The following is a 12,277-nucleotide window of genomic DNA, read 5'->3' on the forward strand; positions in this document are numbered from 1 at the left end:
ATGTGAGTGGGGCAATTCTGATCCACTTCTGCTTTGGAAATATATTAGTGGATGTTGTACTTAAGGTTATCTAAAATATCGGACGCATTAATGATGAACCATGGTGACAGTTTTTATTTTGAGCAAGCATGTGGGGCTTGCTCTTTAGCGGAGAAACCTGGGCTAGACAAACTATCTACAAGAGGGCAAAAGATTCGCTGCCAGACTTATAGTGCCGCTGTCAGTATTGGTAGCATTGAAACACACCCTCTCCTGGTTATGGGGTCATGTTTCATCTACTCATTGTAAGCACAGCAACAAAAATAAACAACACAGCATTCATATACAAAGCATGGACATAGGTAAAATGTCCTCCTTCAACAAGCTTCCAACTATTCGCATGTAGATAAGTTAGCAAGAGATATGTTTTACGCGCAGTGCACGGCTCGGGTATCGGCAAAACTGAGGCCGAAAGACGCTCCAGATCAGGAGAGCGTAACCAGGGACGGGGGAAATGGGCGCCCCCGGACTTCGTTTTCTGAGCGAATCAAACGGTGAGTCACCAGGATCTGTCCCTCAATCACCACTGATCATATTTATTTATATTTAACAGCATTTTTTGTGGATAATAACGTGAAAACTGTTGCTTTTTTTGTTGCTGTGTATCACAATCTTAAAAGATTGTATATTAGGGGGCCAGCTATTAAAGCTGAAATCATACTTTTACAATATACTATATTATACACAACATACATAGCGAACATTAACCCCCCTCTGGGCTGCTGAACTTAGAAATTATTTATTTATCATAGATATATCATATCCACTTGTATATTACGACTCTTATTCTCACTAATTTCAGCTTTTTTACTAACTTTTTCTTTTGTATTACTATTTACTTGCACATATTGTCAATCAGTTGTATTGTGTTGGCAGCTGTTGGAGGAGGCTGATGAGCCTCTACAGATGTTTCATCCCAATCAAATAACATACACTCCTAGGCTAGTATCGGCACCACGTATGCCAAGGTAAAAAAGGGCCTTGAACCTTGAACCTTGAACCCTATACTGTGTTACTCCAAAACCGGCTGTCGATATTAAGTTTCCGCTGCTTCAGTTTAAGTACAATATTGTATTATCAGCATCAATGGATGTTACCCATGAACAACAAGAGTCACTTTTTTGTCCCATTATTAATGTTAGAACCCCATGTCAGCGCGAGGTCAGTGAGAAGTACAAAAGAAACAAAAAAAATATGTTTGTCATGTATCTCTGGCGAAACAATGTTTAGTAATTTTAATCACAAGAAACTGTGTTCTCGTCAAAGCTAAAAACAAATGGCAGAAAAAATAGAAGCTATAAAGCCGCTGGTAAACAAAAATGCTTAAGGGCTGTGGTGCAATGGGTGGCAAGATGTAGTTCAGAGCGGTTAAATCTAAAAGTAAGCATTATGAACTAAATTATGGGATGAAGGGATGCCCTAAATATACTGTTCTAATATATTTCTATATAAACTTATCTAGCATTTTGCGGGCAAGTGGCTCAGTCAGTAAGGGGCGGGAGCTGTGAGCTGTCAGGGTTGCCTGTTGCAAAGTCGCCCGAACAGAGCCTAAAAATCGGCACTCCCCGTGGACCTGCTAACCTGGAGAGAATCCCCAGTTCACCATCGCTACCCCTGGCCGTGGTGCCCTATGAGGCAAGGGCACCGAAACAACCCGCACTCCTCACCATTGCTCCTGGGCGGCTGTACAATAGCTGCCCACTGCTCCTAGTAAAACTCCTGGTACTAAGATGGGTTAAAAACAGAGAACAAATGTCACTTTGTGTGCTGTGTGATCTGCATGTGTGGGTTTCATCCTCCGATTCTAATGTGATTAGATTATACCCATGTACCCATTCCTGCCTTTTACCCCTTGCCTTATTTGACTTGCACTTTATTTATTTTCATGCTTATAGAATATTACACTGATTAAAGATTTGTATTACCAATGACTACACTGAAACTTTAATGAAAATAAAACCTTTTGAATCTTAAAAAACAATTGAAAACGTCTAACAATAATGTGCACAAATCATCTAATTATTTTATAGATTTATTGTATTATTTGTGTAATTGCCAACTAAACTTAAAAGGTACAATCTACCAGAATATTATCAAGGTAAATGTGTACCTCATATTCTGACCTAAGGGCCCCGATGGTTGTTTATTTTTTTACAAACCATCAAGGCTCATTGTAACAGTCAAGAATGTAACTTGGTGTTGATACAGTGCAAACATATACAACATACAGCAAACACAAAATAAAAATAAAATGTTTTTGGTCCTATTCAAGCAACATAAATACGTCTCCGGGCGTTTTTTTCCGTCATGTATTTGGGCCGATTTTGAGTTCATTCTTCCATCTGTTGATATGCGGTTTGGCTTTCAAATATTTACACTTGTGAATAAAATGTTTGCTCAGGGCCCCGATGTAACAGGTAGATCCTTGTGTGTGGACGTTTTTAGGCACAGCACTTGAACGCAGCATGACATATCGCTCTTCCCCTTCCTCAAATGGGAAGACGCGTTTACGGGCGTTCCGTGATAAACCAATGGAGCTGGCTGAGAGGAGGGGTTAACTTTTCCATCTTCATAAATAATCTGAGCCCCTCTCTCACACTCGCTTTTTTACTCCAGTGAAGGTCAAATCCCAGTGCGCTTTCAGTACCCTTTAAATCTCCTGCAAACACACAGAAAAACCCGCAATCATGAGCAGGAAATTCTTCGTCGGTGGAAACTGGAAGTTGAATGGAGACAAGAAGAGTCTCGGGGAGCTCATGGACACCATGAACGCAGCCAAGGTGGACCCCAATGTCGGTATGTGTGTTTTAAACAACTAAAATGCCAAATGTACCTTTCGTATATCCTTAATTGTAACCACTTGTTTTCTAATTATCACGACTTAAATAACAGTTTTTCATATGCACGCTTCCTCGTTTAATGTCACAAAGGACTGATCCAGACAAAATGGCTCGGTTATTGAATACATCAGTGACACCATTATCGTCACCCCTCCTCTATTCCAGGCCTTTATAAAGAGACATTCATTGTTAACTGTTAACTCTGCATTTCCTGTTTCTTTTTCTTTTCAAACCGAGATTGCACTAAACAGCAGACGGGGGGAAAGCATGAATAAAGATGACAGATGCTGGCATGGGATTTTCAATAATGTCGGTGTTGGTGGTGGTGGTGGGTGTGCGTTTGCAGCAGCACGTAGTCCAGCCTCTGCTGTGAGAGTGCATGGTGCATTCAAGTGAGTCTGCTCGTTAACGATGCCGCTTCTCTCTCATGTGCAAACTCATTAAATAGCCTACTGTCGTCTATTGTGAGCTTTAATTTAAAACGCCATAACCGAAGCAGATACATGTACTTTTTTAGTTGGATAACGATTTCTCCAGTATGACCTGAAAGCAGCAGCAGCAGCAGCCATTCGCCCTGTTGCTGTCTGCTTCCTGTAGACTTGCTGCTGCAGCCGTTTTTTTGTCTTTGGCTACTTCGGTGTAAATGAATGAATGCAGGGAGAGGTTGAATGTGTCCAGGCCTGTTTTCCACTGTCGTTTCCTCCTGTAAAGTTGCATGTTTTTTTGTATTCTAGATAGGTGCAAACTGTCACTCAGTTTAGACTACCCGTGGACCTTGCCCCATTGAATGAATCCACCCCCTTACAGCAACAGGGTGAAATACAAGCAGAGTTGTCCCACTGGCCTCTCTAGAGCTTTAAAGTCCAGCTGTTTCCTCCACATGGAGACGAGAATATTTAAACTCTTCTTCTCTGATTTGACCTCTCGTGACCTCTGCAGAATGCGACCTTTAGGAGGCTGAACTCAGACCTTTAATGCAGAGAGGTCTGACCGTGGCCGGGGATTAATGACCTTTACCAGCCCAATAGTAACAGGTTTAATTTAGACTCCCTTAACCCCAAGATATAGTTTCATTTTGAATGTCAGTGTCTTTGCTCTGCTGTACTCGGTTTGACCCGTGCAGACCTTTGCTGCTGCTGTTGGATCTTGTTTGCACAGAAAGGGCAAACCTTTGGAGTTTGCATGCAGTTTGATATGCATGAGTTTTGATAAGTTACACCATGTATTGGTAGTTTCAACATACAAGTGGATGTTGAGTAGTTGTAGTAATAAACACTGAGATAAGATAACACTTTATTGATCCACAGGGGGAAAGGCAGGTGTTGCATCAGCACAGGACAAGAAAGAAGTACAGATAAATAGGGAACAATTAAATAATAAATAATCTGTGTACAAGTAAAGAATATATATATACAATAACTGAGTAGGCATGAACTAAAAAAACAATAATAGTTACTAGAGTATGTTGACTCAGTGCTGCTACAGTACAAGCAATACTGATACTTTTTTTATTAATTGTCGTCCATTTTAGGTCTGCTAATCACTTTGAGAGGGCTCTCATTTGACAGTTCTGTGTTTTTTTTTATTTGATTTTTGTGATTATTGACCCTTTTTGTTATGCAATTGAGGTATGGATTGTACCTTTTTTAAACATCATGATTGAATAGAGTGAACTGGATTTTTCCTTTTTTAATCCCCATGGTGTTGAAATACTGTGTGAATGAGTGCAAGTATGTACTCGGTGGGAGTTCAGGGGGATTGTACAGACTTGTGTTCAAGGCCAAATTTTGTCTCACTGTTTGAGAGTCTATGGAGGGCCTTGAAGCTGAACATGCCTTCTCTCATTCATAGAAATTAATCAAAGAGACGAAACATGTAGAATATATGCATTAAACAGTGTTAAGTGATATTTGGTCTGGATACTGTTATCATATCTGCAGTTATATGGTACAATTATTTAAAATTAGCCATCACATCCACAGACCAAACACGAATCCCTACTGTCACCTCGTCATCTTTGGTCTTGGGTTCAATAAATATCTCTCAATACCAATATATGTACTATACAAAAAAACAGTTAGTTAATGTTGTCTTCTTCTTCTGCTCACAGAGGTCGTGTGCGGCGCTCCTTCCATCTACCTGGACTTCGTCAGGTCCAAACTGGACGCTAAGTTCGGAGTTGCTGCTCAGAACTGCTACAAAGTCGCCAAGGGAGCCTTCACTGGGGAGATCAGGTACGTCACGTGTCCATCAGAGTAGGAAAAACCAGGGTTTGGTAAATACTAATTAAAGATTTATGGATGCAGGGAACAGAATAAGCACCAAATAGCAGCTAAACGTGGGTCAAATGTAACTGGCTAGTAGGTTTGCTATTGAGTCACTGGTTTAATTGAAACATGTACTAGCCATTTGGCCAAGCAGGATACATTCTCCAACACTTCATTCAGAATCAAAGTGTTTCACATCACTGTTTGAAACCCATTTGTGTTGCTTATCTTGTGTTAACTGTATGAACATGTGTCTGCAGCCCTGTGATGATCAAGGACTGTGGAGTGAACTGGGTGATCCTGGGACACTCTGAGAGACGCCACGTCTTCGGAGAGAGTGATGAGGTAATGATTATTTTATCTTCTTTAATCACTCAGCGCTATCTTCATAGTTTGCTGTTATGATGCTGAGTGCTAAAGTGGAATCCTTTTTGTTTCTAATGGCTTCTTCTTCACCTCCGTTTTTATAATGCGTCTATTTATTTATGCCGTGGTGTGAACTGATTATTTTGTATATACTAGCCTACTTTTATTGTTGCCTTTTTTCTTCACTGTCACTTTCTGTACTAACGTGTATTTCCCTGCAGTCGGTTGAACGAGGGATATCTTTACTTGAGTAGGATACACACCTTTCCTCCTGAGTACACTTTGTGATTACATGCTTGTGTGTGTTTTTAGCTCATTGGTCAGAAGACCGCCCACGCTCTGGAGAGTGGTCTCTGTGTGATCGCCTGCATCGGTGAGAAGCTGGACGAGAGGGAGGGCGGCATCACCGAGAAGGTCGTCTTCGCTCAGACCAAGGTCATCGCAGGTAAACAATCCCAAATGTAGAGTTTTACAAGCACAGAGTCTAAATGATGCATTAGGGGATGTGTATGCAAGCTAGAGACGGGTGGAAACCATAAAACGTGTGAAAAAAATGAATCAAAGTCTTATCTTGCATCTTTTTTTCAGACAACGTAAAGGACTGGAGCAAGGTGGTGCTTGCTTATGAGCCCGTGTGGGCCATCGGCACCGGGAAGACCGCCTCCCCACAGCAGGTCAATATAAGTAACCAGTGAAAATGACTTCTGCAGTTTATCCCCATTACTCGTCCTGATGTGTCTGCTTCCTGTTTGATATGTCAGGCTCAGGAAGTTCACGACAAGCTGAGGGAGTGGCTGAAGGCCAACGTGTCGGAGGCCGTAGCCAGCTCCGTGAGGATCATCTATGGAGGTCAGTCAGTGACAACATGGTGCTTTTTGTGATATTCTAGTTAGTTTTTCAACATCAATCTCTAAATATGTCTCTCTTCAGGCTCTGTGACCGGCGCTACCTGCAAAGAGCTCGCCTCCCAGAAGGACGTTGACGGTTTCCTCGTGGGCGGAGCCTCCCTGAAGCCCGAAATCATCGAAATCATCAACGCAAAGTTATAAAAACCCCGGCAGCTGCAATGTGCCGAGTCCAGATCAGAGGCCAGAGTCATCCAGTTACATCGTCCCTCACTTAGTCCTCTTCCCCTTTTATTCAAACGTATTTGTGTAATAATGTCATTCCCTCCTTTTTTCCTTTATTCTTTTGCTATATTTTGTCATAAAGAAAAGGGACAGGTGGACACTTGCACTCTGCTGCACTGAAAAAAAGTGAAATCTACTGAGAAAAGTCTGTGTGCTTACTAACTTCCACCAAGCTGCAAAGACCGACATCGACAGCTCGTTTGGACGTCCAGTCCACGCCAAGTTCCAGTGTCACAGCTCTCTGTCATCAATGTATTTGTCTTATTAATATTGATGTCTCTTTTGTTGTGGCTATGATGTTCTGTGGCTTCCCCCCCCTCCCCTGTAGACGTGCATGATCCGCTCTCTCTTTGGCTGTTTGCCAAGAGAAGAGCGTCCATGTTAATCATACTGTGTCATGGCCGATGGGAAGAAGGGTGGCAAGGCTGTAGGGAAACATAATAAACCGTTTGGAGACTGTTTTAAGTGTTGCGTCTTCTGTTTGCTTGTTTCCTTGATGGTGTTTATCCCATGACTTTCTAAAGACACTTTCATAGTTGTTTATATTTTACTTGTGTACAAAAGGGTTCATAAACAGCTGTGTGTTCATTTCCAGACGATGGCAATCCCAGAGGTGTTCTCGGGATGGCAGGCAGACGATATCTTATTACAGAAATGACCTCCAGTTAAGACAATGCCATGCAGAGAAGCATTTAGTTGCTATTTTTATCCTGGCACTGGACTAAATCAGACACACAGCATCAGTAAAAGACTCGAGTAACATGGGATGAAATTCTAGCTCTGCAAATCACAATCTTGCATACAGAAAATAAATATTGATCAATCTGTAAAATAGAGACCAAAGCATGCTGAGCATTGAGAAATGTTCTCAAATTAATTAGTAAAAATCATTATGCTGCTATTACTGATTGATTTGAGAACATTTATTTATTCTAATGACTTGCCTAATCTTGTTTTTCTTATATACTTTCAAATTGAATTATACAGAAATGGGCTTTCATATAAATTAGCTTATATACTGAGCTTTATACAACATAGTGCTTGTGCAAAATGCAACATAGTAGTGGCGGCTGGTGCATCTTTCTCCAGGGGGGTAAGTAAAAATATGTCATATTACAAGGCAGGGTTAGCTCAAAGGCACTAGCTCTTAGAACTTGATACAGGGTGTTTCTCAATGTCGAGGACGCTTCCTTGGTAGGACATGTCCCTCCGAGTCAGGTCCTTCAGAAGCGAGGCAAGAATCCTTCCTATCCTCGGAAAACGAAGAATGGTGAAACAGGCTAACAGGTGTGCGTCATATGCGAGGCCCCGGCTTAAATGGAGCGCGATTTCCGCCAAAGATTTTGGAAATTGGTCCGTGTGCAAAGCATTGTGGCCTGCCGTAAAAAGCGCCCCCCCCCCAAAAAAAAGATGCTTCTATTAATCCCACCCTCAAGAACTTTGGAGGGTATAGTTGTAGGACTAGTACCAATAAATGGAGCACGTTTCATGTATGTGACACGTGTATTGTCAGAGATAGCAAGGGGTGCATATCGTGGCAACCAGGCTGTTCATAAAAAGCACCCCCCAAATTAAAAAACATTATATTAATCCCACCCTCAAGCACTTGATGTAAAAATGAACAACACATTGTAAAGTACAAGCGAAAGTATACAGACAGGACGTCACAATTAAATCAAAACATATTGAATAAAAAATTAACTGAAAAATAAGTGACGAATGAATTCGACAACCCAACCATCAAAAAGACAACATAGAATAGCGGACTATACATTCAAATGCGCGTTCCCGTGTCAAGGGGTGCATTTCACGATGGGGGTGCATAATTTGACACAACACCGGCCTCGGTAGAATTCCAAGCATCCTGGACATTGGAACAGTCCTTAGGCGGCACTCGATGACGCTTGAAATAGTGGCTCTGGAGCAGCCTTCCTCGACATTGAGAAACACCCACTGTCTATTATTTTTAGAAAGGATTGTGCCTGTTTTTGTCAACTTCCTTATGCTTACAGATCCCTATGCCGTAGCCTTCATTGAGTTGGACAGCTATGTTTACTTTCCCAAACATGGCTTGTCGCAAAGCATTTTCCATGTTCATGCTTTTGAGTTTTTTCTGATATGTGCTTTAAGTCACTCACACCTGTCTGGATCCATGCTGGGTCTGGTCCACATAGTAATTAGTTTGCGATACTAAGACACTGCTGTAAGATTAATTGAATACTAAGCCATTATTTTGTCTTACTAAGTAATTATTCTGTAATACAAAGTCAATATTTCTAGATACTTAGTCACGATTTTCAGATATGAAATCATTATTTAGAGATAGTTTAGATAACTTTTCATTGTAGCCTATTGTGTGTTCTACTGGCAGGAATTGGCTTCCATCAAATAAATTGTATTTTTCACCAAATGTTTTCATCCGAGAAACCTTCTTTGTATTCAATGGCCCTTTAGTAAATACAACATTTGCAAGACGTATAACATTATATTATTGTTGAATCAACCAATATGTTGTGTTTTTTTGGTCGTAAATCACTCTTTATTGTTTGTTTTCACCCCGGTGCTGCAGGGGGCGCTGGCTCCCCGCAGTGAGCCCTTTAAGGGTCTCATTCTCCGTGTTTACAAGCGAAGCGTGACGTTCAGGGACCCGCAACAAAACGTCTCACAGTGCCACTAAAAGCTAATTATTGTAATTAACAAGCGTCCAAAATGCAGTCACTGAGAGTATTTCTTAGTGAGAGACTGACGGCTGCAGCGGAGGAGATATTTGCAGCTGTGGAAAAGACAATAACCGAGTACAAAGAGGAGATATTTCGTTCAAAAGATCTGGAAATCAGTCGTCTTAGGATGCAGCTGAAGATCCTCATATCAGGTCGGTTGAATGGAACAAAATTTCATGCAGAATTGCGTTATATTTCGGATAAATTGCATGATTTTGATGCTTGTATGTGTCTTTTATCTAGAGCCTCGGTTGGACCGATGCATTGGAGCCCAGCTGCAGCAGCTCACACATCAACACCTTCCTCCCCCCTCTCCTCCTCCCCCTCCTCCTCAGCATCACTCAGTCTCTGCAGTGGAGCCTCCTGAGCCCTGTGAGGAAGATGAGGAGCATCCAGAGCCCTCCCAGGTGAAGAAGGAGCACCAGATGAAGAGCCACAGGGATTTCTGGCTGGGTCACGACGAAGAGCAGCTGGAAAGCCTTGAATCAGACATTAAAGACTTCATCTCCTCCCCCTCCAGCCTGAAAAGCAGCCTCCAGGACCCCACCTCGCCCTTCCACACTTTCCACAATCATCACAGCGACGAAGGCAGAGAGAAACCCTACCTCTGCTCGGTGTGTGAGAAGCGCTTCAGTAACTGCTCCCACCTCTCAGCTCACATCAGGACACACACCGGAGAGAGGCCGTACAGATGTGAAATCTGCAGAAAGACTTTCATCACCACCAGCGCTCTGAACCGACACCAGACCATTCACACCGAGGGGAAACACTTTGTGTGCAACTACTGTGGCAAATCCTTCAAATGGATGGAGTCTCTGGGCAGGCACATACGAAGCGTGCATAAGAGGGAGAATGTGCCTGTATGACTCTTTTCGAAACACACATTTCAGATTGAGTAGTTTTGTTGTTGCTGTGTTTACTGTATTCATAATTTAACACAAAGAATGTAATGTTCTTGTATGTCTTAAGTTAACGTGTGCATGGATGGACCTCATTAAAAGCCTTGTAAGCCTGTGTGCAAATTAATTATAAAAACACTTTAACAAAATAAAGTTAATGTTAATTTATTACTGAAGAATAAAAAGTAAATACTCTTTGTTTAGTGTTGTGTTATGTTTTGCTACCTGCTGCAGTAACATTATAAAAGGAAGTTTCACAGTACTCCAGTAGATGGCAGTAACTGCATTTCATTCATCATTTTATGTTGATATACAGTATATGGTAGTGTTCAGACTGGTGTCTCGTATGTACTTCGTTTCTGGGAACTGACAGGAAAGTCCTTCTTAAAGTCAATAAATACATAGAGGTCATTCCAAGGGGTGGAGTTAAGCAAGTATTTTAAGGAGAGTGGATGCTGTTATAGCAGTATATCAAAGCCCATGATTTAGGGATTAGTTGTCAGGAGTCAAAAGTTCTTGTGTCCACAGACTTTTGGCTACTACAGTGTATTTGGTACATGCTATAAACTTGGGATGTTGCTTTGGTTTTGCAGTGAGTTTTCTCCTCAGGGTGAAATTAGACCGGACTTCCCCTGAGCCCTCTTTACTTGCTATCATTATAAAACCATTACTGATATCCAGGGGTGAACTTGGAAAGCAGGGAACAGTGTGTTACAGAGAGCTTTGTGTTAGATAGATACAGGTCTTTAAAATATACAAGTTTGAGTTTGGAAATATTGAGTTTACTGTGTTTTTGTGGCAAGGTTGAAGGTACCAATACAAACAATATATAAGTCTTTTTAAATCCCCCTTTTCATGTGTCAGCTAGCTTGAAATATTGATAGTATGCTAAGTGGCAAGCGTCTGCACTTCATTCACGTCTCGCAATGCTGCAGAGCATCTTGTTGAACTGGAGTATTATTTCATGATACACTCACTTAATATGGAGCGGTTTCTCTGAGGGCTCTCATGTACGTGCAGGTGCCCTCTGCAGTAAACCTCTTACTACAAGTGTGCAGAGTAGGCAATTAAAATGATGACATAATATCTCTTAGAAATGGAAAACTGGATTATAATAAAGATGAATAATGTGTATAGGCGCTGCTCCAAAGATTTCCCCGCTGCAGGTTCAATAGAGAAGTTATAAGACAACACTTCAGTGGAAATGACCCAATCGTATAGTTGTACAGCCCAGTCTGCATCTTCTGTGCTGTTCGGTAGAAAACACCGGAGATGGGTTTCACACTGGAACTCCAAAAAGAGCAATGTGCTTCCCATTAACCCCGTTATTCCCTGTGGCCAAAGGGCTTCCTCGCTCTTTGTTTACTATAAATGGGTACAAAATGTTTCTGGTATCGGCGAAAACAAAAAGATGTGTTGAAAACAACTGACTCTCGTATGAAAAAAGTTTAAAATTGTGCTTTTTTAATTTTGTTTTGCAGGTGTCATTTGATCATTTATCCGACAAACAAGAGTGGTAACAACAAACCTGTGTGCTTGATTGTTTTTAACATGCTGTATTAGATAAATATACAAAAAAGGGTTAGGGTTAGGGTCCAGTGTTTTTATCACCTCAAAGTGTAATGCAACTCTTATCTTCCTCATACACCCAATACCTTTTTCATTAAGTATGCTTTTGCTATGCTAGGCCACTGTGTCCTAATTAATGACTAGGGTTGCAAAATTCCGGGAATTTTCAAAGATGGAAACTTTCCACAGGAATAAACGGGAATTTATGGGAATAAACTGGGAATTTTCNAAATTGAAGGTTGGCTCTTCATAGGGAACTTAAATATAGTTGGGGAAAGTATATTTTAGCATAATCTTTACTAAAACAAACAGATGCCATTCAAGTACACTTGAATATCCATGCCATAGCACACTGCTTACTGCATGGCTTGAGACCACACAAAGGTTTGCAACAGGCTCACAAATGTGAGAGTGGAAAAACTGGTTGGCATTCGGGCAAACCTAAGG

The 12,277-nt window shown here is 41.3% G+C and overlaps 2 protein-coding genes across 2 annotated transcripts; both read left to right on the forward strand.

The window, feature by feature from the left end:
• Positions 1-2,620: 2,620 nt before the first annotated feature.
• On the forward strand, positions 2,621-7,103 carry tpi1b (triosephosphate isomerase 1b). Its single transcript, XM_010776268.1, has 7 exons — positions 2,621-2,835; positions 4,990-5,113; positions 5,407-5,491; positions 5,825-5,957; positions 6,101-6,186; positions 6,274-6,361; positions 6,443-7,103. The coding sequence occupies exons 1-7, from the start codon at positions 2,727-2,729 to the stop codon at positions 6,559-6,561; spliced, it is 744 nt and encodes a 247-aa protein (XP_010774570.1). The 5' UTR covers positions 2,621-2,726; the 3' UTR covers positions 6,562-7,103.
• Positions 7,104-9,265: 2,162 nt separating this feature from the next.
• Positions 9,266-10,650, forward strand: LOC104949841 (zinc finger protein 184-like). Its single transcript, XM_010776269.1, has 2 exons — positions 9,266-9,514; positions 9,606-10,650. Exons 1-2 carry the CDS (start codon positions 9,352-9,354, stop codon positions 10,226-10,228), a joined length of 786 nt encoding a protein of 261 aa, XP_010774571.1. The 5' UTR covers positions 9,266-9,351; the 3' UTR covers positions 10,229-10,650.
• Positions 10,651-12,277: the final 1,627 nt, after the last annotated feature.

Source organism: Notothenia coriiceps, unplaced genomic scaffold (genome assembly GCF_000735185.1).
Source record: "Notothenia coriiceps isolate Sejong01 unplaced genomic scaffold, NC01 NC01_scaffold00016824, whole genome shotgun sequence".
In the NCBI taxonomy this organism is placed as follows: Eukaryota; Metazoa; Chordata; class Actinopteri; order Perciformes; family Nototheniidae; genus Notothenia; species Notothenia coriiceps.